This window comes from Oryza sativa, chromosome 9 (assembly GCF_034140825.1).
Source record: "Oryza sativa Japonica Group chromosome 9, ASM3414082v1".
Taxonomy (NCBI): Eukaryota; Viridiplantae; Streptophyta; class Magnoliopsida; order Poales; family Poaceae; genus Oryza; species Oryza sativa.
The window spans coordinates 26,166,921-26,191,620 of record NC_089043.1 but is presented as its reverse complement, the minus strand read 5'-3'; the positions used below and the strand labels follow the sequence as shown (position 1 = coordinate 26,191,620).

The 24,700-nt window shown below is 44.9% G+C and overlaps 6 protein-coding genes and 1 long non-coding RNA gene across 11 annotated transcripts; 4 read left to right on the top strand and 3 right to left on the bottom strand.

Moving 5' to 3' along the window:
- Positions 1-797: 797 nt before the first annotated feature.
- Positions 798-2,268, top strand: LOC9272097 (uncharacterized). Of its 2 annotated transcripts, none has more exons than XM_015755490.3 (2): positions 798-1,463; positions 1,902-2,268. In XM_015755490.3, the coding sequence occupies exon 1, from the start codon at positions 1,077-1,079 to the stop codon at positions 1,443-1,445; it is 369 nt and encodes a 122-aa protein (XP_015610976.1). In that variant the 5' UTR covers positions 798-1,076; the 3' UTR covers positions 1,446-1,463; positions 1,902-2,268. The 2 variants fall into 2 exon arrangements, with proteins under 2 accessions (XP_015610976.1, XP_066160387.1); XM_066304290.1 differs by having other exon boundaries at positions 1,795-2,268.
- LOC4347780 (uncharacterized) lies at positions 1,629-2,910 on the bottom strand. The gene is made up of 4 exons (XM_015755489.3): positions 2,839-2,910; positions 2,645-2,747; positions 2,390-2,541; positions 1,629-2,096 (listed from the first exon to the last, which is right to left on the bottom strand). The coding sequence occupies exons 1-4, from the start codon at positions 2,845-2,847 to the stop codon at positions 1,734-1,736; spliced, it is 627 nt and encodes a 208-aa protein (XP_015610975.1). The 5' UTR covers positions 2,848-2,910; the 3' UTR covers positions 1,629-1,733.
- A 1,117-nt stretch (positions 2,911-4,027) lies between these two features.
- Positions 4,028-5,001, top strand: LOC4347779 (U11/U12 small nuclear ribonucleoprotein 31 kDa protein). The gene has a single exon (XM_015755491.3). The coding sequence runs from the start codon at positions 4,047-4,049 to the stop codon at positions 4,830-4,832; it is 786 nt and encodes a 261-aa protein (XP_015610977.2). The 5' UTR covers positions 4,028-4,046; the 3' UTR covers positions 4,833-5,001.
- Positions 5,002-7,042: 2,041 nt separating this feature from the next.
- LOC9268032 (protein NLP1-like) lies at positions 7,043-12,265 on the bottom strand. 3 transcript variants are annotated; one of them, XM_015756630.3, is made up of 6 exons: positions 12,017-12,265; positions 11,820-11,921; positions 10,963-11,705; positions 10,725-10,772; positions 9,395-10,280; positions 7,043-8,666 (listed from the first exon to the last, which is right to left on the bottom strand). In XM_015756630.3, exons 3-6 carry the CDS (start codon positions 11,680-11,682, stop codon positions 7,792-7,794), a joined length of 2,529 nt encoding a protein of 842 aa, XP_015612116.1. In that variant the 5' UTR covers positions 11,683-11,705; positions 11,820-11,921; positions 12,017-12,265; the 3' UTR covers positions 7,043-7,791. The 3 variants fall into 3 exon arrangements, with proteins under 3 accessions (XP_015612116.1, XP_015612115.1, XP_015612117.1); XM_015756629.3 differs by having other exon boundaries at positions 11,820-12,265; XM_015756631.3 differs by lacking the exon at positions 11,820-11,921.
- Positions 12,266-12,367: 102 nt separating this feature from the next.
- On the top strand, positions 12,368-15,843 carry LOC107278951 (uncharacterized). Its single transcript, XR_001540054.3, has 3 exons — positions 12,368-14,899; positions 14,983-15,108; positions 15,363-15,843. It is a non-coding gene; the product is annotated as an uncharacterized lncRNA (long non-coding RNA).
- A 738-nt stretch (positions 15,844-16,581) lies between these two features.
- On the bottom strand, positions 16,582-19,790 carry LOC4347778 (putative GPI-anchored protein pfl2). 2 transcript variants are annotated; one of them, XM_015755334.2, is made up of 4 exons: positions 19,676-19,790; positions 17,396-18,490; positions 17,232-17,315; positions 16,582-17,073 (listed from the first exon to the last, which is right to left on the bottom strand). In XM_015755334.2, the coding sequence occupies exons 2-4, from the start codon at positions 18,468-18,470 to the stop codon at positions 16,955-16,957; spliced, it is 1,278 nt and encodes a 425-aa protein (XP_015610820.1). In that variant the 5' UTR covers positions 18,471-18,490; positions 19,676-19,790; the 3' UTR covers positions 16,582-16,954. The 2 variants fall into 2 exon arrangements, with proteins under 2 accessions (XP_015610820.1, XP_015610819.1); XM_015755333.3 differs by having other exon boundaries at positions 19,681-19,790.
- Positions 19,791-21,387: 1,597 nt separating this feature from the next.
- LOC4347777 (probable flavin-containing monooxygenase 1) lies at positions 21,388-23,608 on the top strand. The gene is made up of 4 exons (XM_015755895.3): positions 21,388-21,890; positions 21,968-22,205; positions 22,285-22,463; positions 22,538-23,608. The coding sequence occupies exons 1-4, from the start codon at positions 21,450-21,452 to the stop codon at positions 23,261-23,263; spliced, it is 1,584 nt and encodes a 527-aa protein (XP_015611381.1). The 5' UTR covers positions 21,388-21,449; the 3' UTR covers positions 23,264-23,608.
- Positions 23,609-24,700: the final 1,092 nt, after the last annotated feature.

Below are 24,700 nucleotides of genomic sequence, written 5' to 3'. Positions count from 1 at the left end.
GAAAACCCAGCAAGACAAATTTGCTTTCTATATAAGCAAGGTCGTTTCGACCTTTTCTCTAAAATTTGTAGCTCGTGCTGCCACAAGCCGCATCCGACTCGGAATCGTTACATCTCGAATTCTTGGTGGTTTGCCGGAGATCGACGCGGAACCAGGAATGCGAATCAAACAGGAGAAAGCAGATAGTGTCGGAGAACAGTTCGCGCGACCTCCCTAATCTCCGTGGCTCGCCGGCGCTTACACTCATCGGACACGGCGACTAGGGCCATTGCTACGTAGAACACGCCCACAGCCAAGAGCGTCACCATCAAGCCCATGGTTTCCCGGAAGACGACGACGGCGACCAGGCACAGGAACAGTACGCCCATGACGCCGAGCGCGATGAACGCCATTTTCTGCGTCGAAGACCAGGTGGTTCGCAGGATGATCAGGTGGGTGTTGGCGATGGACGCCGCGATCACGTTCACGTCGTTCCCGTTCAGCCCCGACGCCAGCAGCAGCCGCCGCCACTCCGGCGGCATTGCTCCGGCCGCGAACGCCGCCTCGATCTCGCCGTCGACGACGTTGCTGCTGCTGGTGGTGCTCATCCTGCCGCCGCCGAATCGCCGATGGATCAATGCTCCTTTTGTCCGTACAGTTTCCGTTGCGAACTTGTATGTATGCAAGTGCCACGGCCCAAATATGTAAACAAAGTAGGCCGTACTCGAAACGGGCTAAGTTAATGGGCTTTCGGCCCATGTGGATCTAATCGGGTAAGCTGTAAGCATATTATACGATCCTGATTCGTCGTCACCTCCAGAGTGCGAGTGAACGACACGACGAGGACCAGAAAGCTCTCCGCACGCGCGCCGCCGCCGCCGCCGCCGTCGCCGCCGCCGTACTCCTCGTCCTGCTGCTCTCGCGGAACCCTTCGTCTTTGCTGCCTCAGTACGCCCGCATTCAACCTGTCAGCTCGCGGCTGTCTGCGCTCCGTCCGTGGCCCCGCGCGCTAGCTGTTCGGGAGAATGCCACTGAGGAGTTCGCTTCGGGCTTAGGCGCCCTGTGCTGTTTCATTTCAGCTGTGTTTTGTTCGATCGATGTCGATCGCCAAGCGGTACGTGCTGCGCCTGTTCATCTCGCTCAAGTACGTGACGGCGAACGTGGTGGACCGCCAGAGCGGGCGCGTCGTGGTGACCGCGTCCTCTGTGGAGAAGCCCCTCCGGGACGGGCTCGAGTGCGGCCGCACCTGCAACGCCAAGGCCGCCGCTGCCGTCGGGGAGGTGCTCGCCATGCGCCTCAAGGTGGACGGCCTGGCACGTGAGCCCATACACGCTGACGCCACCAAGGAGGTGGAGAAGAAGGGGTTCAAGAACCGCACCAAGGTCTGGGCCATCCTCAACGCGCTGCGCGAACACGGCGTCAACCTCCGCCTTGACGACGACGGCGATCATAGGCCACACGTCTGATGGGCGACACTTCATTCGGTCCGTCAACTCGTTTCTTTTTACTACTATCATTCCTCTGTTGAATGTTTTATATTGTTGCTGAAACTTCGAAAGATTATAGAATTACTGCTGTTGTAGCACAGGTATCAAATCAATTGTTTCTTGAAATCGACTGTTGTAGCATGGGAATTAAACAACGGATAGGCTTCGGAGACGCATGAAAACTTCAATTAAGGTTTTGGTGTACTACTGGTAGCAAACCACAATTAGACTACAGAAAATAAAGTTTATTTGCAATGAAAATGCATTTTATTGACTAGGGTAGCATGACTCATATGGTGAGTGACTTAGTGCTTCTAGTTTATGATAGGCTTCCAGCTGATTCAGAGCACTATCCATCACAGCCTTCTTACTACCATTGATAGCTTCCCGCGACTGTTTAAGCTCACACCTGACAGCACCCAGCTCTGTCTCCAGGTTCTGAATCTTCAGCATGTCCCTGACCTTCTCGAGTTCCCTGATCTTCTGCTCGATCAAAGGCAAGCTCTGATGGTTTGATTGAACTATTGGTGGTACTGAGTCCCAGGACATATGATCTTGTATTGGTAGAGCTGATGGTGTATTATGTGCACCCTTAGCATTGGAACTGCTCCCTAGAACCATTATCAGTTTCTGCGAGCAAAGCAGAGCTACCAGTTCAGTTCAGAAAATCAATAGTGGAAGCGTCTAGGTCAATAATTTAGAAACTGTATCAAGGTTCTGTTGATCTGACAGATTCTAACTTCGTGTACTGTAACCCTATAACTTTGGCAAGTTCTTCTTTCTGCGGTTTGATTTATGTTTACATTTCCTGTCATTCCTAGTGCATATCAAGTTACATCAACTAAACAGATTCAGTTTGAAAACCAAGAACATGCATGTCATTCTACAGTTATGCAGTGTCAGTGATTAGAGAAAAGCTTTACCTGCTTGCTGTTCTGAACTTGTTGATCAGGGTACACAATTTTGACGTCTTTCCTTATCCTCCTCTTGAGCCAGTGACAAAGCATTGTTGGATTCACCTTCCCGGCCACTGCCACAATCCCTGTATCAACATCTGCTACTGAAGTTTCGACTCCTTCAGGGCAACAAAAAATCAGTCGAAATGTCTCCAACCATGATGATCGAAATAACTTTCAAAAAAAAAAAATTCTGAAGAACATGAGCCAGGAAGGCTGTACCAGTGACGCTTCCGATGCAACCCATTGCCTTCTCGATCTTCCTGATGCAACCCATGCAGCGGCACTGCATGTCGATTTGGAGCCTGAATTGCTTCACTCCATCCTGGGAAGAACCAAAGCTATCTTGTTAACTCTGATGGAAACAACAGAAAACATGGTCATGGCTCAAAGAAGAACAAGGGAAATCTGCTCACCATCTCCATGGCCGAGTTTATCCGTGACCCTGTTTGCACTAGCACAGATTACAGTCTAGGTGTGTGGTTTAGGAGAAGGCCAAGGTGAGTTTAAGTACATTTTTCAAGTCATTAGGTAGTTAATGAGCAGCATTTCTTGGTTCACCGCCAATTAATAGGATGGACCAAAATTCTACGCAAATTAACAGTGCGTTGAATGGGAATGAGAAGAGTCACTGTTACCCGTTCACATTAGTCGCTGTTCCAGTCTTCGAAATATACACTATATTATCCTTTTTTTTGTGAGAGAAAGTATACACAAAAAATAATACTAGTGTGTAGAACTACTACTGTACTTTCTCTGACAAAAAAATAAAAAACATACCTATTAAATTATTCTTTTTAGAGAGTATATATAGGTAGGAGTAATTCTTTGTGAGAAAATTAGGGTATTAGGGCAAGTGCTATGATAGATGTGACTACCACCTCTAAATTTATCTATTTTATTCACTCATGAACTAAGAGACAACCCATACAATGTATCACCTCTAGTACACAAATACCAATATATTTAATACTCTTACATCCTTCTTGAAATTTGTGTGGAGGTTGCCTCTTAATTTAGGGGTGGCTCATCATCTCTCTCCTCACTTCTCTCCTCCACATCATCACTCAATCCAATGTGGCATTCTTAGGGGCAACATATGGGCCATTATAGTACTTGCCCTTATGGTCTTTAGGGGCAAATTTTGATGGTCAACGTATCCTCAGCAACCTTGCGGACATATTTGCAAACGAAAAATAATTTATAAATAAAAATTTTATATATGTGTTCTTAGCGATCTAAAAGCAAAGGCTGAAAAATAAACTTCGATGAAAAAAAAACCTTAAAATCAACTCTAAATTTAAAGTTGAAAATTTAAATTTTAACTGATAAGTATAAACATAAGCGAAAAGATGAGGCCCCAAGTTTGTAATACAAGATGGCATAGCGACAAGCACTGATTCTGTGGTTCAGAATCTGCCAAGCACAAGAAATACGGTTTCAGCGAGTGGCAAAAAGAAATATTTCCCCCGAAATTAAAGCTAACATCTAGTAGCACTTGTGGCCCAAGACCCATTTACATTTCGCAGCAAAGCCATCGTGTATTCAATTCGGCCCAACAGAGGACGTAGGGCCTAAAATGGCAATGGCATCCAAACGAGGGGAAAAGAAACCGCAGGCCAGAATGTCTCGCCGGCGGCAGCAGCCGGGCTCCGACTCCGACGGCGAGGACGACAGCTTCCTCTACCGCTACCCGCTCCCCTCCGCCGCCGCTCCCGGCGCCTCGGGGCCCTCCTCGCACGGCGGCAAGCCCGGCGGCGGCGGCGGCTCGGGCGGCCTCGCGCCGTCCAAGTCGACGGTGTACGTGTCCAACCTCGACTTCGCGCTCACCAACTCCGACCTCCACACCCTCTTCTCCCGCTTCGGCCGCGTCGCCCGCGTCACCGTCCTCAAGGACCGGGACTCCCGCCGCAGCCGGGGCGTGGCCTTCGTCCTCTTCGTCCGCCGCGAGGACGCCGCCGCCGCCGCCGCCGAGATGCACGGCAAGGTCCTCAACGGCCGCACCCTCTCCGCCTCCATCGCGGAGGACAACGGCCGCGCAGCCGAGTTCATCCGCCGCCGCGTCTACCGCGACAAGTCCCGCTGCTACGAGTGCGGCGAGGAGGGCCACCTCTCCTACGAGTGCCCTCGCAACCAGCTCGGCCCCCGCGAGAGGCCGCCGCCGTCTAAGAAATCGCGGCGCGGCGGCGGCAGCGGCGGTGGTGGAGGAGGCGGCGGAGGCGGTCGCGGGGCTTCCTGGCAGTCGGATGATGAGGATAGCGCCGCGGCGTTCGAGGACGACAGGTGGGCGTCAGTGGTGGATACGAGAGGGGAGGAGGAGAAGGCAGCTGGGAAGGGCGAGGGGAAGGCGATGAAGAAGGAGAAGAGGAAAGGCTACTTCAGCGACGAGAGCGATGAGGATGAGGACTGAGTTTTCAGTGTATGATTCCAGCGTTCTTGTGTTATGTGAGATTGTAGCTTCTGTATCCTAGGTTTCCAGAAATTTCTTGAGTTAATTGATGAATAATTTCTTGCAGCAAACTTATTGCCATCTGCATTTCCATGCTCCCATGCTTGCTAAGCTTATTAGTTTTGAACAATATCATTGCTCTGGTTAGTTGGCATGCTGAGAGGAACTTGCTCATTGAAAAGAACTTATGCTGTTCTTGATATAACTTATGCTGTTCATCACTGATCTGCTAACCGACATGCTTACATAGTTACATTGTTCTGTTTAGGATATAGAAAGTATAGATCAACTATGGGTTGCTGATGACCTGATTTCTTGTTTTCATTTGGTAAGGAACTCCTTTTTTGCTGATATCCTTTTGGAACCATCTGATGTGCCTACCCGCAGCAACATTTTTTAGTCTTCTTATATATGTGTGCCCCGCTAATCCTTTTCATCCTTCAGATCGAGCCCTCGTATTATGCTAGTGTACATGTGTTGCAAGCCACTGCCTGACATACAAAGGCATATTATGTGTAATGCTTGGTTGTCAACTTGTAAGTTAGCATAGGGATGCAAATCATCTTGTTCCTAACATGGATTCGAATGCAGCATTTTAACTTTGCTTCTGTTTAAGAAAAATAAACCAAATCCATATCCAGCAATCCTGTTATTTCAACAATTTATGTTTTGATATCATTGTGTTTGTACTGTTCATTTGATTTTTCTAGTAGAATACAGGAATATGGTTCCCTTTTACTTATAGATGCACACTTAAGCACTTGCGTTTGTACCTAACAGTACCATATTTAAGCTGTTGAAGTCCCTGTCTTCAAAATTCTAAATGAGACATATATAACAGGGGAACAAAATGTCTTTAGAGTTTAAAAATCTCATATGTTTAAGATAAACAACAATGGATGTGGATTGATCCAAATATTTGCTGAAGCCAACTATATCTGATGCCTGATAAGACAATTGGGCATCATATTGCCGTTCTCTTCTTGAATGAGATCAAGTTTCATCGTTATCTTCCAGTGCAACACAGAGCATCCTATCAGTATTATCTTTAGATAGCAAGTTGAGGTGGGGTCTATCTGTCTGATGTATACTACATAAGCAGAATGTAAGATCTTGTTCCATTCAGGCTTCAAGGTATGCAGTATACAACTCAAAACACATAGTTTGGCATATGGTTATTATCATGTTATTATTAGTTTGCTATGTAGAGCTCCTTCCTTTTGCTTATAAGTGATTCAACGAATGCAAACTGTGGAAGATATTTAATTTTGCCTTAACAAATTTATCATGGTGCTAGTAGTGCCAGTATCAGGGCTCTAGATTGTCTGTGCTGGAACTTTTCATCCTTTTATTTCCATCCTGGAGATGCATTTAGCTGTACCTGAATGCCAATGCTAATCATCAAGATAATAAGGATATGTCTGCCTTTTCCAATGACACTTGAGGCCCATGCTGCTTTCTTTCTAAATTTTGTAGTCAAATGTATGTTCTCAAGGACAATGAGTTGGAACCTTCGTTGCGTTGAAGGGGGCTAGGATGTTCACAACATCTGTTCTCAGGTCTCTGGCCTTAAATTTGGTGAGCAAATCTGTTTTCATGAATGACAGGTACTAAATGTGCTTTTAGATATCCTGCATTTGAAAGTCTTCTACATTATTTGCCCTAACTGATAGATACTGTAGACAATTTCTGGATAGTATCTCATTGAGAGAACATAGGTCTTATCTCTACTTTGGCTGTTTCCATCAGCTATAAGAACATGAAAACCAGATGATTCCATATATGCAACTATTATCCCTGTCTACAGGTCTAAAAATTACTCCTCACAAAAGCACATGTTTACCTGTCAGTGTGAACTTAAATTTGTCATTGTCAAGTACTCCCTCCGTTCTAAAATATAAGGCACAACCACCCTTAATCCAAAGACCAAGAAACAATTATTATCACCTCCTAATTTGAATCACCCTAATAAATAAAATGCATGCAACCAATAGAATTAGAGATCTTGAGGGTGGAGGATTTTAAAAAATCATAATTTAATGTAGAAGAGGTACTAGTTAATTGCATGCATGCATGCACGCCTTATATTATGGAACATCTGAAAAAAGTAGTTGTGCCTTATATTATGGAACGGAGGGAGTACATTTTAGAATTTAGACATACTAATGGCATTTGTTACAGTTCAGAAAATCCAATCTTCTTAAAGAACACAATTTTTTGCGTGAATAACAGCAACAATCTCTCCAAAAAGAACACATCATCATGCTGTACGAGTGCACCATACATTTTTGTTTTCCAATGGACAAACAAATTGAACAAAGGAAGCATCCTATCCTCCAATATCTATAACTTATTAAGAACCATTGCTGTGTCAAACTGTATTTTCAGAGAAGCATGCCAAAGAATTGAAGTCCTTGCTGCTTTTTTTCGGCAAAAGAGGGGGAAGAAGACTTTGCTGCTGGTCACTCAGACGAGGGGCAAGTGCTGTAGTATCCTTTGAAGGGACTATCACAGGTGATCAACTGATCATTGATCAATGATCAGTAGCCAGCAAGGATTATTGCACATAAGCATGCCAAGAACGTAAATATACTTGGGGCTAACCTGGTTTAGATATATTTCACCCTATGATCTCAATCAAATTACACTGGCTTGGAAAATATCAGGTCCATCAGTGAGAGTATTTACAAGTCAATGGTTTCTTTGGTATATGCTACTTTTCAAAACTGTATTCCCATTGTCAAGTACTCCAGTGTAATCAGCAGTTCCTAATCTCAGCAACAGATTAAAGACTAATCCAGCTAACAGGAGACCTGCATCTGATTGTGGCACTTGGTACCTTGCACAGGCTGCCAACCATTTTTTGGGTTTCCCTGGGTTTCTGAAGACATCCCACAAGCTAGTGAGGCTCATTGTGTCTTCATGAGAAACCAGTGTGACCAATGGTGATCCTTGTTGTTGGACTAGCAGCCAGATGAACTGAAATCTTGATTGTTTGGATATCTGCTAGTTTATAAACATGAAAACACTCGTGTAAATCTGCATCACATGTCATCAAGACCCATTCTGAATCGTCATCCAAATACTTTACAATCAAGGAATTCATGTCTGCTATACTCAGACGTTTTGATATCTCCTGCTTCAGTTCTTGAAAGTCACACTCAGGTTTCAATCTGAACCTCACCTTTTCTGAGCCAAAAGTGACCTTTACTCTCATACCTACATTTGCAGTCTGCTTGGGGGATGATGGACTTTGAGACATGTGCTGTTCACCATTTGCCTTTTCAGCAACATCCTGTAAGAGATCTATTGGTGCTTCCTGACCTGAGAAATGTTCATTTATTGAAGCAGCTTCTGTTTGCAGAGTCTGGACAGGGCTATGTTGTGGAAGACATCCTGACCTCACCTGATCAGCTCCAACCTGGGGTGAATGTTTTGTTGCTCCTCCACTGCAGGAAGGGCTTGAATCGGAACTTTGGCTGCATGATGAGTGTGAGAGTGAAGTCGATGGAATATTGCTGCTTAACCTGTGGTGTTGGTGCATTTCAAAGTCTAGATTGTTCTGGTTAGCCAGAGGAACTGTGACACTTCCTGACAAATTGTTGTCAGATGATACAGAGGTGTTTGTGAGGTCCTTGTAGAGGGTGTTAAGCTGGAAAGCTGTCTCTGCTCCATGAACTGAATCAATGATTTGCTGCAGTTTCCTTAGAGAATGGTCTACTTTCTTTATCTTCCGTGATGGCCAGCGGTTTATGCCATGCTGCCTGCATATTCTTTTCAGGGTGGTTGGGCACACTGTGAGAGAAAAAGATGTGGTGAGTATATGTGCAGCCAATTTTAATACAGTTGCTTTTTCCTCTTTTTTGATTTTTTTACCACTAGATCAAACACATATAAATCATTTTTACTAAAAAAGAATGCGGGCAAGCCATGTAGTATATGCACATGATGAACAGCTGTCTTTTTTTCCCCTGGAAGGAATAATTTTGCCTATTATCCATGGAACTCCCAAACCAACTATTCTGTTTCTAGAAAGCAACATGGCACACCAACTTAGGGACTTGTTTCTGGACTGTAGTGTGTTACATATTTCTTGTCTTTATATATTTTTCAAGTCATGTTTATTGCATGAAGTTGCTGCTCAGCTGTAAGTAATAATTGCATGAGAGACTGATCAATTCTAGGCTATACATATCTGCTCAAACAGCCAAAACCGTACAGTTGACTTGCTAACTCATTCTCCCTATTTCCATGAATCAGTTTACAGTGACTAAATTTTACCTTGTACCTTCATGCAATAGCACGAATCACGAAAAAATAGGGTGATAACAATGCTCACATTCTGACTATAAGGTGCATGTGAAGGTTGACCTTTTTTATGGAAGAATGTTTTCTTATTCAGTAGTTAATGCTGGCGTCATGGCTTGGGTTTGTTAATAGTTTAATGGCTGATGGTATCTACTTAAATAGTAAAGTATACATAGCTGAATCTTGCATTTATCTGATAAGTTAATGTCACTCACCTCCAAGGCTCTTTGCTGCATCCTTCAGGCTCCCAGCAAAGTACTGCCGAAGGACCTGCAAGCTCACGGTCTTCTCCGTCTTTGTACGCCTTTTCACTTTGCTACCTTCTTTACTTGTTTGATCACCAGCTTGAGATGAACCATGCCCTCCATGTGATAACATTCCATGTGTATGCAATTCAGCTAAATCTGATCCTTTCTGTGAAGTCCCTACTAAGGTTGTCCAAGATGCCTCCTCTCTATCCCCTCTTGTGTTGTCTCCAAAGGATAACTCCTCAACTTTGTTCTTGCCCCGAGGACTAAATGAGTTCAGCTCATTCATTTCTCTCATGGCCTCATCCTCCATCTCCTTGTCAGTAACAACACGTAAAGTTTGGCAAACACTTCTCATGGTGCCTGATAATGAGTCCAGCACTGCCTTCTGCTCCTCAAGTACTTCACAGTCAGTTGGCAGAAAGAACTCTAGCACAAAGTCGGCAATCCCTGTGCGCGTGCAACGCAATCGGATTGCCACTGCACCTTTTAAATTGAAAATCTTAGCATGGTGAGACAATGGGTACTCCAGTTTAGTGGAGGATCCAATATCTGGTAGGAAGCATGGCTGGTTTGTGGTGAAGGCTTTCCCTGCAACCCCCTGCCCCCGTAGCAGGTGGTGTTCGGAGCAGGCCTCGTGGAAGCTCTGCATCCGGGGTTCATTCACATAGCATGCTGCATCAATGGTGGAAATGCAGTACTTGTAGTTCTCGTCAGAATGGCGACTGCCCCGCTTTCCTTGTTGAGCACATGTGACCCAGGTCTGAGCTAATGGTAGCTTGTGGGTGATGCAGGCTGCTCTCAGGACTTCTAGTATCTCTGGTAAAGCATCTTTGTAGGAAGCACTGTTAAGCTGGTTGATAATCAACAAGAACAGCCATAAGTCACAAGAATATATAAGCACATTTTTATATCAAGATCTTTATATCAACATTTACCTAGATTGGTATTTCCTTTTCTAAAGAATGCAAAATTTAACAGTAGTTCTCCAAATCATGCCAATGTCAGGTGTTACTCTATCATGTGTTTACACCATATGGTTATGGTATATATAAGTACTACTCCCTCCTTTTCACAATGTAAGTCATTCTAGCATTTCTCACATTCATATTGATGTTAATGAATCTAGACATATATATCTATCTAGATTTATTAACATCAATATGTATGTGGTAAATGCTAGAATGACTTACATTGTGAAACGGAGGAAGTACATTGTTTTGTCCGAAATGAAATACATATATTGCCCCAACTCAAAACTGTGATACAACATTCTCAAATTTCTGTTGCTGCTTACCTTTGCGCGCGGAATGCTTGAAACTTCTGTGCTTGTCAGGTTAACTGCCTGCAAAGAGCATTAGCATTAAGAAAGTCCATATGCCTAAAATATTCAGTTACTTCCTACTGTAATCAATAGTCATCATGTCTTGGTGAAACCATACGTGCTCTTTCTTGTGCAACCAAGTTTATTTCTTGGTCAGATACTTACAACAAGATTTCTTTTTTGAACTTTTCAGAGTAAGTGATGCTCATACCTGGAGAGCACTGCAAATGGTATTGAGCTCGGAGGTGAAGTTGAGCTTCTGCTTGGTCATGATCAACTCGATGACACCTAAGCATGAGTAGTTCCCCCTCTCAAACACCGGCAGCCCCATCGTCCCGTGGACATCCAAATATTGTGCATGGTTGATCCTAGGGTACTCATAGCTGGTGAAGTATCGAACGTCTGGTGACCATTCAGGAAGCCTACCGATGAACACCCTCCCTGGTAGCCCAGGTGAGGAACCTGAAGCAACATCTGCAGAGAACTGGTACTTTGTCGAAACCTCCCTGAACTGTATGAGGCTATTGGACCTCTGATCGAGAGTGAATGGCTGCCCGCTCGTCGTCAACACCAGCTGACCATCGTTGCCCTTGACTGGCACCCAGAGCTGCACAAGCACATCGGCGTCGCTCTGTGTCTCCCTGATGTAAGCTAGAGCTTGGTCAAACCGTTCCCGAACTGAGGTGCTTGCACCGCTCGGCTGAATCCACCATGAATTTGCAGGTGTGGTGGTGGCGACCGAAGCATCTGTCAAGCAGTTGGAGGGGGTAGCAAAGAAGTTGGGTGAGCGTGAAGTGTTTGCTGCCACTTCAAGCCAGGCGTTGTCGGCTGAGAGAAGCTGCTCAAGGAGATCCAAGTCGACTGCCGCCGCCGCGCCTTCCGACGGAGTGCGTGCCAAGGAGATGCTGGGCTGGGGGTCTCCCTCTTCCATGCAGGTAAGGTTTCCTTCAGAATCTGGTCACAGAATTTGACACCATAGTTACTGCATCAGTATTAAAGCCAACAAGATGGTTTTGCTCTTGGAAATGATGACAAGAACTTGGGCAAGGAGCATGCAAGTCGTAATACTTCTCTCCTGTTCGGAATCAAGAAGTAAAGCTCGCTGCACATCTTGGGCAAGGGGAGTACAGGAGACTGGGAGTCCTGGGATGAATTTTGTGCTAGATTTGCCTGCGTTTGGATTGCAGGGTGTGGGTAGTAGGGAAGAACACATCATTTTCTACAGAAAGGAAGCAAAGAAAGAGATTGATAGAGTAGTAGCTCACTGGTAATCGTATGCCTCCCTTCTCCTCATGAAAAAGTCTCCTTTCTTCTTCCTAGCTCGGTGTTAGCCTCCAACAAGTAGTAGCTCTAGAAAAGGTTTAGTGCTCCACCAGAACACCTCCCACCATTCATTCCAAAGGCATCTGATGAATCTTGCTGCTGTAGGATGGAAAGCAAAATTGTCTATGCTTGGCCTGTCCTTGCTTTGGTTTTGCCTTTGTTTGTCTGGTTTTGTCGTAAGAACAAAGCTTATGGGGCCACCGCTGCATTGTTCTTTTCTTTATTTGTTAGAATCTTTCCCTCTCACTGAGGGACCCAGCACCACACAGGAATCCAGCCATACCCACTTCCATTTTTAAAGTCAACTTGATGGTAATTATGTTGCTTGAGACGGATTCCTCCGTATGAAATCCTCCCTTGCAATACCATGGGTAATTGCGAAGTGGGGGCAAACTAGGGAGGGTCGTTTTTGACAGAATTACAGAACTAAATCACCTATTGCTGCCACTATGTTATCAGAGTACAGTTTTTTCTTTATTTGTTTGATTGTAGTTTTACACATCACATGCTGGGCATGAGGCCACATAGTAGACTACTAAAATGCAGGCCACAGGTCTAACCACATTGGTGACTGCATAAGTGCATAGAGGGGATCAGGGGCGGTGTACTAATTGGAGATTCCATCGTTCCAGTATAGCTGTGTACTTGTGTAGAGTAGGGCCAAATAAAATTTGTCCTCTCTATTCATTGGACGGAAAACCACAGATTCCGTGACAATTATCTGGGAGTTCTAGTATCTTCCCACTACCTTGGCATTGATCTATTTTTATTTATAAGAACAAGAAAACCCTTGTTGTACACACAAATATTTGGTTTTCTCTAGCAGCAAATTGCATAAAAATAAATCTTTATTGTATGAAACTTGTGGGCAAAAGATCTCTTGCAATGCATTTGAAGTTGCACTGTCAAGTGTTGAACTGTCATCTCTTGTGCAGTATCCAGGCTAACCATTCCAACTTTTTATGTAAAAGTGCTTCTATGCTACTCGTAAAAAGATACCAAGGAAGCTTCATTAATCAGTACAGTGAATTATGGAGCTGTCTGTCTCTGGCACCAACTCAGGGTAAATCATTTTTAGCCGTTGATGCTATGTTAGCTTAAACAATTTTCTCTGGAGATCACCGAACTGCTTGCTTATTTAAATGCACACTGTGCTTATTCCTAGGATTGCATCTCGTAAAACTGCATATGTACGGCCTGTTACTTGTCTACTTTGGATTGGTTAGTGTTTTAATTTAATCATCTTTTTATTATAAGATCTTTACTTTCCTCTATTTTCCAGACTTGTGAATATTAAAAAGTAGGGGTCTGTTCCAAACAAAGATCAATTAATTAGTTGCATAATGGTGGTTTTGGTGGACATACATGTGATCCCCAATACCAATTTGAAAGGTTAATTGTTCTAGAGAAACTCAATGTTGTCTCAGTTTAGGAAGGACTTTAAAGATTGTCAGAATGTTAACTTGTTAACTTACTATATTTATAGGTTAAGTTTGCTTGATTCCATCCATGGGAACGTGTTCTTGTCCCCTGTTCAGGAAGGAAATAATTAATATACTTATTTGATTCATTATTCCGTGACATGTACAGGAATCTTGATGCCTCTTGGCAATGCAACAAGCCAACACCATACAACTGCTATAATTTATATAGCTTGAACCTTTTTTCTAACTTTTTACATATGAAATGCATTACATACCATTTCAGTTATTTTTTTTCTCAAAACCAATTATTCAGAAATCAAGACTGGAGAGTAGCACCCTTATATTGTTTTGATTTAACCATAATTGCATTAATCAAGACTGGATAGTATGGTAGAGCACTCCTTTACATTTTGTATTCCTAATGATCTAACCTGTTTTCTAGTGCTCGCCGTATATTTGTTTGATGCAGCATAGAGGGGGTGTACATTGCTTGGATTAATTGGATGCTGATGAGAAGACACTAGTTGGAGAGTGACATCAAAGATATAGTACAAGGCACCATGAATACTCATCTTCGAGTCACCTTGACATCATTCATATGAAAACAAATGCTATGTTCACTTTTCTTTTCCTGCTTTCCCTTTAATATAATGGTTCAGTCACTACCCTAGAGCCCACTGGAAATAAATATAGTTGCTACTTGTCTCATATTTGACCAAAAGCTTGGGTTTTCTTTAGTGGCATGCCAATACTACCATCAGCTCTCCTCCACCAGCTATGGAGGTCTTCTTAATTCCCGCCAATCAGATACCGGTTTGGTTGTTAAAATTCTCCTGTGGGTGGGCCCCAACCCAAAGGCAACCTAATGTTTGGTATCCATGAGGAGTCACCACCACCATGGATCCAATTGGCATTGGGCATGTTAAACTAATATAGGGTTGCTGTTACTTAGCATAAAACTGTGTAAAATGATTTCTGCTCTGCCATCTGTTGCATGCTCTTGTATGATTTGAAGACAGGGTGTAAATCAGTTCTGAATATTTACCATTTTTCTCCAAGTAATTATTTAATAACCCTGTCCACACTGATGAATTCTCACAGGACACTTTGAATAGGTGGGATCAGTTATTCAAGAAAAGATCTGGTGCAATTACATTATTAATCGAGGCATGCAACTGTGTTGCGCGCAATCATGGAGGCTTAGAATCTGACAACTAAGCTAAAATCAAGATCTCGAAGTTGTACACTCGAACTGCATTGGTTTATGGAAATTTGAATATTCCAAGTCAAGGGGAGATGATTCGTGCATGAGTATATTTTCAGCTTTGCTATGTGTACCATGGGAAATATCACATGGAGCTAGCTCATCAGATATGATGAACTCTGCAACAGCTACTGAAAGTAACTTTCTTCTTGACGTTTCCAGGGGGGGTTGTATGATTGGAATCTTGGTTTGACCTCCCTGATGGTGTTGATGTGTGCAGTCTAAGAATGATGTATATGACTGAAGCATCTGATGGCAATGCTGAGGAACTGAACTCTCAGCTCTAGAGTGCTCAGCACTGCTTGGTATTTGATCAAAGTTTCAGAAAGTGACAAGGGAGAAACGGGTAAGAAATTGCTAAATAACTATAGTAGCTATCATGTGAACTGTAATTGTAATAGCTCACATGTCTTGGGTACATCATTACTGCTACTAGTTGGGCAGAAAGGGAAATTATTGCGGCCATTTTCTTGGCTCTATATGCATTGCCTTCCATTAGTTCATACTGAAAGTCACACCTGATACAGATTGTAGATCTTTGTCGCTTAACTGTATCCTGGTGCTTCTGTGAATATGGTGTTTTTCTGATGCTTTGTGCAGAAACTGCGAAGAAAGGTTCTTGATACCTGCCGGATGTGATGATTGAGGTGCAATGGCAGATGTTGCCACTTCTCCAGATCATTTGGCTAAGATGATCTTTTTTTTCCCTTCCCGGCGAAAAGATGATCTTTTCTCTGAGAGGGACACTGAGTTGAGTTGTTGATACAGAAGGTGAAATAACTTTTTTTCAACACAGATCTGGAGCAAGTACGCTAGAATCTCGTCCCCTCCTCTCTGGGAGTGTATATAGATATAATAATTTGCTGGTTAGGAGGGAGCATGCATGTCCTGATGCTTATTTTCGTCATAACCTTGTTATTAATTATATGCCATAATTGCTAATTGTCTATGTAAGCATCAAGGATGAAGCATCTCGGTTCAAATGGTCAAATTGCCAGCACTTTTTTTTTGCTGCCAGAATTCGTACTTGATGTACCCAGTGTAATTAAACAAGATGCAAGATGCACTTATTGTGTTGTCATCATCTACGTCAGTGAAGCACAACAACCTGTTGAATCTGCGTTCCTTTGACATATCTTTGAAGCACTTGCAAAATTATTTTGCATGGTGGTGTTTGAATATTTGAAGATGAAGATAAATATTAAGTGTTTCACGCAAAACGAGATAGTAATAATATGTGCTTAATTGAGTTTTAATTATTACAAACTTGAAAAATGGATTAATCTGATATTTTAGAACAACTTTCATATAAAAAGTTTTCGTACAAAACACACCGTTTAGCAGTTTAAAAAGCGTGTCACATAAATCCAAAACTTCATCCAGTCTTTTTAGTGGAAATGAACGGGGCACAGTGGTGTTCTTTTCTCCTGAAGATGAAGATTAAGTTTTTTACGCAAAACGAGGTGGTATTAACGTGTGATTGATTGAGTTTTAATTATTACAAACTTAAAAAAATATATTAATATGATATTTTAGAGGAACTTTCATATAGAAAGTTTTCGCACAATATGCACCGTTTATCAGTTTGAAAAACGTGTCACAAAAATCTTAATCTCCATCCAACTCTTGTTGGAGAAAATAACGGACCGCTTGTTGCTGTTAGCATGTCAACTCTTGGCCGGTCAGGTTACAGCCAATGAGTGATCTACTAATCTGACAGCAGCAAGTAGTAATTAGTAGTAACACATTTTCTTCTGGCTGAATCTGCGAATCAGTGATGAAACATGAAACATGACACTGGCATACAATACGACTCGTGTGCGAAGAAAATATTTCACATTTGCACCTCATCTTAACTAGTTCAAGATGAAACATGGCAATCATTTTGCACGCAGAAGAAATATCAGCACAGGGGGCTATGAAATTTGCAGGTTAGTTGAAGTAGATGAAGTGATGAACCATCCGTCTATCCAGAGCATTTCTTTGGCTACGGAATGGAATGCACACTACGCACTGCCGATATGCTCTGATACACTGAGAGAGCATCAGTTGGCAGATATAAATGGCTTATTGTCACAAAGGCAACACATGCTAACCATGCTATAGCATTCAGGTTGTCAGCTGGGAAGATTTCAGAATGAACTTCTTCAACACCTATTATGCCGTGACATGGCTGAACTTTCAGCTTCTCGTCAGCGGGGTGGAAATGCCAGATGCCTAACAGAAGCAGGCTGAGTTGGTAATGGTAGAGCATCAGTAGGTGAAAGCTTGTTCAGTACATTCAGAACTTTCATCTTCTGCAGCTCTTTCCCTGACAAGAGGATACAAAAATAATAGTCAATCCAAATGATCCTGCTTCCATAAACAAATTCAGGATGACTGATAGCTGAAAAAATAGCATGGAAACTGAAGTAATACACTAATACTGACAAACATGTTCGAAGCTTCAACAATCAGAGTGAAGAATACCTTCTTCAATCAAGAGCTTGACTGCTCTGTTCTCCAGCTCAATGGCAAGCTTGCTTCGGCCAACAGATGACAAAGACCGAAGCACTGCAGTTTAGTGAAAGGAAACAGCGTATTAGATAGAAATTGTGGCAAATTGTATTGAACTAAGATAAACATAAACTTACTGTGGATATATTCTTCCTGTCCTGATTGCTCGTTATTTCTCAAGAAAGCCTGCAGCCTAATAAACCTCTCTTTCCAATCTTGATTGCTTGATCTTTGTGGATCAACCGGATAACATGCTGGAGCAGCACCACGAGATGCTGTACTAGTAGCCGAAACACTAGAAGATGCCAAATTAGCTGCTATAGAATTCTGAGAAACTTTAGTAGTAGACGCCAGATTGCGAGGTGGACTAGCAGCCGCAACACTAGAAGATGCCACATTGGCTGCTATAGGATTTCGAGGAACTGGAGTAGTAGACACTAGATTGCGAGGTGGAGGACTAGCAGCCGCAACACTGGAAGATGCCAAATTAGCTGCTATAGAATTATGAGGAACTGGAGTAGTAGACACCAGATTGCGAGGTGGAGGACTAGCAGCCGCGACACTAGAAGATGCCAAATTAGCTGTTATAGAATTACGAGGAACTGGAGTGGTAGACACCAGATTGCGAGGTGGAGGACTAGCAGCGGCAACACTAGAACATGCCAACTTAGCTGCTATAGAATTCTGAGGAACTGAAGTAGTAGACACCACATTGCGAGGTGGAGGATTAGCAGTCACTATAATACTTGGCTGAACAACCACCTTTCCTAGAGATTGCTTTCTGAGAGAATTTTGAGGCAGCGAACCTCCAGATGGAGAAGCAGGGGAGGTGGCAGCAGCTGCAGCAGGAGCTAACGGAGTTTGAAGCGAACTGTTCTGATGCTTCAAACCTTGTTCCTGAGGTCTGTCTACAACAGTTTTCTTTGAGCTTAGAGAACTGATACTATCTGCACTAGCATAAGAGCTAACTTTGCTATGATCAGTTTCAAGCCTCCTGCGCACATATACAAGATGGCCATTTGTCCCTGGGTTAGTTGGGTTCAAGGGACCATTAGGTTGCGGCCGCTTGATGCCAACTGTCCCAGCAGCTTTATCCTTAGGAAAAGGAGAAGTCCTGGGCTGCTGATTACCGACATTCTTAGGTTCTTTAGGCGATTCTCTCAGTGCTGCCTTTTTCTCTGAGATCGAGTGTGGGTTGTCACCAGCAGGCATGATGCCCCGCACTAAGCAGCCTGGATTGAAATTTCCAATCATCAGTGATAAATTTGCAAAATAGTAACATGTTGAATATTAGAAACCAGCCAATACATTAGTAACGACTTGCCAAATCATTTGTAGCATTCAAGTTATGTAATTCCATATCTGGCTTTAGTTTCGAGTTATAATCTGATGTGGTATTACACAATCCCAGGCCATTGCAGTATGCTAACATTTTCCTTTCTAGAAAACTCACCAAAATATAGAGTACTACAGAGCTAAAAATAATAAAACATCAACAGGAAGCAAATGCTTGTTTCATCTACTTGAGGTAGGAATTTCAATCTATCAACCAAATAAACCTTGCAAGCCAGTTAAAGTGAACTGATGAGACTACAACAACATACCAAGCGGCGACTCAAGTAGTAAAAAAGTAACAGCAAAAGAAAAGAATTACACTTGTACCAAAATTGTAGTGCAAAGTTGCATGCCTTCCATAACTTATGGTAGACAAAAATTTAAAATCCATAAAAGCAATGGCCCTGAGCCCCTGACAGCCTGACTAGTCACAACCTTAGCACTGACCAGGGCTATCAGCAATTTCAACACAAGGCCATGAATCCAACTTGTTATATACTTTCAGTTTTCAGACATTATATTTTCATTCAAAAAAATGTGGTTATGATTCACATTACTGCAAAAAGGTCACGAATAGCATAAGTTATCCCCTACAACACTCTGTGGTCAGGTTAATTTCTGCAGTAGCACATACAAAACTCACTAACATCAAAGATACATAGCAAAAAGGGGAAAAGAAAATTTTATCAACACCTCTAAGAGCGCATAATCTACTCCAGGTGATAGCATTTTCCAAATCATAATTAAGGAATAGTTGACCAAGAACCACAGACCCACTAGCCACACAACCGTGGGGGATCGGATTAGACCATTGAAATATAACCTAGAACCCTAAATCAAAGGTCCCGTGGCATAAGGCCAGATGCAGCACCCCAAATCCACCTATAAAGAAAAGAAGAAGACGAAGCACATCCACTCCCTCTCACTCAAAGATCAAGAACCTCAAAACACTCTCACCAATCCATGGCATTTCAAGAACAAGAACCAGGCGCTAGGCACATTCAGCAAATTTTCCAATCCACCCCCAAAGCAACTGCAAGCTCTGAGAAAAGAAGAAGTAGAGATGAGATTCAGGTGGTTACCTCACCTCCTGGTCGCAGAGAGAGGGGAAGCGAGCTCGGAGCCTCGGATCGGAGGCTAGGGTTTATCATTCACGCCCTGAGAGCTCGGGAGAGCTGAGTTGTGGGCGAAGCTACTGCCTGTATACTGACTCTCCTACTGAGCGTGAGAGGAGTGGCTTGTGGCTAGCTGGGCTGGGCCCAGGTGAAGGCCTCGTTGAATTCTTAGCCCGAATACAGTTTTGCATCACTTCACTGGAGCCTTGGGCTGGAAGAGCTAAGGTGTACGGCCCAGATGAGCGGGCCCATCATCAAAAGTAGATTACTGGAGTACTTGATAACACAATTACACAAGCAGTTACGTGTCATGACTATTGTTTTTCTCCATTTTGTTCTTTCCAATTCAAAACTCAAGCAAACGCCGGTCAAACGGGGAAAACGACAGTCGCACATATCAGAGAGAATTTATTTCAGTCAAATAACAATCTGCTTATCCTTTTTCCAATCCTTCCGCTCCAAGTTCCCTTGTGTGGCTTCCACTGCAAGCCTGAAACTTCGGGCCTATTTGACACAGCTCTAACTCTAGCTCCACCCCTTTTGAAGCTAGAGCTCAGCCAAACAATTTCAGCTCCATCAAAACTGGGAGTGGAGTTGGGTGGAGCTTTCTCACAAAATGTACTGGAGTTAGTTGGGTGGAGCTCTCTCACAAAATGTACTGGAGTTGTGGAGCTGGGTTTAGGCAGCTTCACAACTCCACTCCAGACTCAACTCCTGTAGTTATATTTAGGAGTTAAGGCTGTACCAAACAGGCCCTTCAAACTTCCCTCGGATGAAAAGAGTCTCAATTGAAAACAAAAAGAAATTAAATACCTAAGAAACTACTAGCACTACGGTGATATTTTTTTCCCCCAACTGAAGATGAAGACGAAGGTAGGACACGAAAAATAAAACATTACGCATGAATAATTGAATTTTAATAATTACAAACTTAAAAATTGAGTTTATCTGATATTTTAAAGCAATTTCTACGTAGAAATTTTTATATGAAATGTACTGATTAACAGGTTAGAATAGGTGCAAAAATCAAGATAATATATGTATCTTTACCCGTAAAGACCGGAGCATACCTCTTCAGCTTTTCTTAGGTCCCATTCTTCTCTCATGAATATGGAAGATTTTACCTTAGTTTTCGTTAGCACACCTTTCAAATACTAAACGACGCGTTTTATGGAAAACTTTCTATATGAATATTGCTATAAAATATCAGGTATATCTATTTTTCAAATTTATAATAATTAAAATTTAATTAATTATGTGTTAATAGTTTTGCATGTCTCGTATTTAATCCCGATCTTTATAAGATTCGAACGCAGCCACGTCCTGTAGCTGACACCAACTCGGCAACACCACATGTCCACATGTCATAGCAGCTAATGTTTGAAATCCGAACAGTGAGCTCCCTTTGTAAAAAAAAAAACTCAACCTATTACTAGATCTCATGTTTTCTAGTACAACATATCTACATGTCTAGATTCGTTGTATTATAAAACATCACATCTAATATTAGGTTAAGTTTTTTTTTTGAAGTATGCCCACGAACAGCAGATTATATGATTTCCTGTTAAAAATAAACAGCTCACATGACTGAGCACCAATACCTAAACCAAAGTCCAATCTGATCACGGTCACTAAATTAAAATATTTGTTGTTGGTGTCTCACGTTTTGTTTTTAAACGCCGTGCAGAGTGCAGACATCGACGACACTGTGACACACTGACACACACAAAAAACTTCAAGAATGGATCACCGGACGAAGCGGGTGGCCATCGTCGGCGCCGGAACGAGTGGCGTCGCGGCGTGCAAGCACCTCCTGGCGAGGGGCTTCCGGCCGGTGGTGTTCGACGCCGGCGCGTCCGTCGGCGGCCAGTGGACGCGCACGCTCGCGTCCACCAGGCTCCAGTCGCCGCACGTCGCCTACCGCTTCTCCGACTTCCCGTGGCCGGACTCCGTCGACTGGTACCCGCGCCACGACCAGGTCGTCGACTACCTCGCCGCCTACGCGCGCCGCTTCGCCGTCGACGAGCGCGTCAGGTTCCGGTCCACGGTCCTCGCCGCGGAGTTCGTCGGCGACGACGCGGCGGACGGGTGGGAGCGGTGGAACGGCAACGGCGAGGCGTTCGGCGACGGCTCCGGCGCGTGGCGCCTCACCGTGCACCACGACGACACGGACACCACGCAGGTGAGGTGGTTCATTCCAGATTGAAGAAAAACAGAAGCTCTCTCCCATGGCGCCCCTGACGCCCCGTTCGTCGTCAGGTGTACGAGTTCGACTTCCTCATCCTCTGCATCGGGAGGTTCAGCGGCGTGCCGAACATCCCGGCGTTCCCGCCCGCCGGCGGCCCCGACGTGTTCCGTGGGCGGGTGATCCATTCCATGGAGTTCTCCGACATGGACGACGCGGACGCCGCGGCGCTCGTCAAGGGCAAGCGCGTCGTCGTCGTCGGCTCCGGAAAGTCCGCCTTCGACATCGCCGCCGAGTGCGCCGAGGCCAACGGTACGTACCCCAGCTGCGACATTGTTCTCTGCTCGATGAACTAAAGCTGTTCATGTCGGTGTCGTGTCACTCATGTCAGGCGTCGAGCAGCCGTGCACGATGATTTGCAGGAGCCCACGGTGGCTACTGCACGACACCAATGTCTGGGGCAAGGTGGACATCGGCTACATCTACTTCACCCGCTTCGCCGAGCTGATGGTCCGGAAGCCCGGCGCCGGCGTCGCGTCGAACCTCCTCGCCACGTTCCTGTCACCTCTGGTACGTACGTTCGCCGCCGGCGACGGCGCCGGCGAGCATCCCGACCACATTCTGAGCTGATGGTGTCTGTGCAGGGGTGGTTGATCTCGAAGCTGACAGAGGCGTACTACAAGAAGGAGATACCAATGGAGGAGCACGGGATGTCGCCGGAGTACGGGCTGTCGAAGTCGCTCTCGTCGTGCCTGATCGGCATGCTGCCGGAGAGGTTCTACGACAAGGTGAAGGAAGGCAGCGTCGTCATCAAGAGGTCGGCGAAGTCCTTCACCTTCCGCGACGACGGCCTGGTGCTGGACGACGACGGCGGCGGCGGCGGCGAGCGCGTCGTCCAGGCCGACCTGGTGATCCTCGCCACGGGGTTCCGCGGCGACGAGAAGCTGAGGCGCATGTTCGCGTCGCGCCGGGTGAGGGACATCGTCGCCGGCTCGCCGGAGACCGCCGCGCCGCTGTACAGGGAGTGCGTGCACCCGCGCGTGCCGCAGATGGCGGTGATCGGGTACTCGGAGAGCGCGACGAACATCCAGACGTGCGAGATGCTGACCAAGTGGGTGGCGCGGCTGCTGGACGGCGCGTTCCGGCTGCCGCCGGTGCGGCGGATGGAGGCGAGCGTGGCGGAGTGGGGGAGGTACATGAGGCGGAGCGCCGGCGAGGAGCACTTCCGGCGGTCGTGCCTCGGCGGCGTCGGCATCTGGTACAGCGACGAGCTGTGCCGCGACATGGGGTGCGACCCGAGGAGGAAGAAGGGGCTCCTCGCCGAGTGGTTCCAGCCCTACGGCGCCGTCGATTACGCCGATATCCAGTAACTTTTTTTTTATACGTTGACACGTTGCTACAAATAATGCAGTGTAAAAGTTGAATTCAGAGGATCTAAAGTTGAATTCTGGGAGAGGGGCTAAAGAAATGAGTGGTGGGAGAATTTGGTAGGTGTAGTATGTGGCAATGGTATGTTAAATGGGCCAAAATAAGTTGGGCCTTAGGCTAGTACTAGTTGGGTATATGGTTGTGGGCTATATGGGCATCTTATTCCGTATTGGAGAAAAGTCCAATGTAACTCCCTCAAAATATAGGTCGGATCTAATTCCCGCCCATCATCTGTAAAACCGATATATCGACACCTCCAACAACTTAAAACTGGGTAATCATATGTAAAACCAATATATCGACTCTTCCAACAACTATTTTGAAGGGAGGGGGGGTTCGCTGACATAGCACATTGACTTGGTCTAACAGGTTGACTGAACATATGGGGTTCACATATCAGTGCCTCATCTTGATCTTTCTTCCCCTCTTTTTCTTCACTCGGTATCCTTACTTTTCTTAGCCTCGTTATCTACGCCGAGAATTAGTGGCAAGAGCACGGGATGGGCAATAGATCCAGGGCCACAACGACATTAGGGAGATGGTGAGTGACTGGTGTCGAGGTAGACGGCGAGCGCAGTTGCCACGACATTAGAGAGACAACATCGAGGAGCTACTGACAGCCACACTCACGATTAGTGGTGGGAGCAACAAGAGGGAGAGACGCCAACGCAGCGCAGCTCGGAGCCACGGCCGGTAAAGGAGTCGGTGATAGAGGCCAGAGGGAGCTCAAAGTGACGACTGATGGAGGAGTCGGTTTGTGGCGGTGCCTAGGCATATATGGCCTGATGTTGGCGTCCTAGAGATTGGATCCGGCACCAGCGTCGCCGGCCTCACTAGAGCCCAGAGAGGATGGGGCGGAGCCGAGCCCTAAGACGGGCGGACAGAGCAGGAGTTAGCGGAGGACGGGTGTTGGGTTCGGATGCAGAGGGAGGTCGACGATGGGGAGCTGAGCTCTAGCCTCTAGGATCAGATGTGGCTGCTCTTGCGGAGCTCCCTCTACCTCCTTCAATCTACATGGAGGGCGACTAGCAGCGGGTGGACGAGGAGGAGGCGGAAGGGGACAAGACAACCATCCTTGGATTTGGTATGGATGCAACATATGCCGACGGATCTCACCATCGAACGCCCCTAATCCTCCAGCGACCGCGCTCTTCTTCTAGTTCTTCGAATGTCTTTGGCATGTAGGGCCCATTGTCTTTTTCATTTTATTTCCACACTGTAATACCACGTAGGCGCCACGTCAATATAGGTGGACAAGTCAACGTGTCATATCAGCGAAAATCACACTAAAATAGCTAAGGGAGTCATTTTGCATAGTTTTAATACTTGAAAGAGTCAATATATTTGGTTTTGCGGTTGAGAGGTATGAATTAGATCTT

Excerpts from the sequence above, each read along its gene's own strand:
- LOC4347777 (XM_015755895.3), top strand. The coding sequence starts at position 21,450 with ATGGATCACCGGACGAAGCGGGTGGCCATCGTCGGCGCCGGAACGAGT. Across the intron at positions 21,891-21,967 it reads ACGACACGGACACCACGCAG|GTGTACGAGTTCGACTTCCT; the intron begins GTGAGGTGGTTC and ends GTTCGTCGTCAG. Across the intron at positions 22,206-22,284 it reads CGAGTGCGCCGAGGCCAACG|GCGTCGAGCAGCCGTGCACG; the intron begins GTACGTACCCCA and ends CACTCATGTCAG.
- LOC9268032 (XM_015756629.3), bottom strand. The coding sequence starts at position 11,967 with ATGATGTGTTCTTCCCTACTACCCACACCCTGCAATCCAAACGCAGGC. Across the intron at positions 10,773-10,962 it reads CCATTTGCAGTGCTCTCCAG|GCAGTTAACCTGACAAGCAC; the intron begins GTATGAGCATCA and ends TGCTCTTTGCAG. Across the intron at positions 8,667-9,394 it reads TGCAGCAAAGAGCCTTGGAG|TGTGCCCAACCACCCTGAAA; the intron begins GTGAGTGACATT and ends TTTCTCTCACAG.
- LOC9272097 (XM_015755490.3), top strand. The coding sequence starts at position 1,077 with ATGTCGATCGCCAAGCGGTACGTGCTGCGCCTGTTCATCTCGCTCAAG.
- LOC4347779 (XM_015755491.3), top strand. The coding sequence starts at position 4,047 with ATGTCTCGCCGGCGGCAGCAGCCGGGCTCCGACTCCGACGGCGAGGAC.
- LOC4347780 (XM_015755489.3), bottom strand. Across the intron at positions 2,542-2,644 it reads TTGCATCGGAAGCGTCACTG|GAGTCGAAACTTCAGTAGCA; the intron begins GTACAGCCTTCC and ends GTTGCCCTGAAG. Across the intron at positions 2,097-2,389 it reads AAGTTCAGAACAGCAAGCAG|AAACTGATAATGGTTCTAGG; the intron begins GTAAAGCTTTTC and ends CTTTGCTCGCAG.
- LOC4347778 (XM_015755333.3), bottom strand. The coding sequence starts at position 19,744 with ATGATAAACCCTAGCCTCCGATCCGAGGCTCCGAGCTCGCTTCCCCTC. Across the intron at positions 18,491-19,680 it reads CCTCTCTCTGCGACCAGGAG|GCTGCTTAGTGCGGGGCATC; the intron begins GTGAGGTAACCA and ends ATTTCAATCCAG. Across the intron at positions 17,316-17,395 it reads ACAGGAAGAATATATCCACA|TGCTTCGGTCTTTGTCATCT; the intron begins GTAAGTTTATGT and ends ACTAAACTGCAG.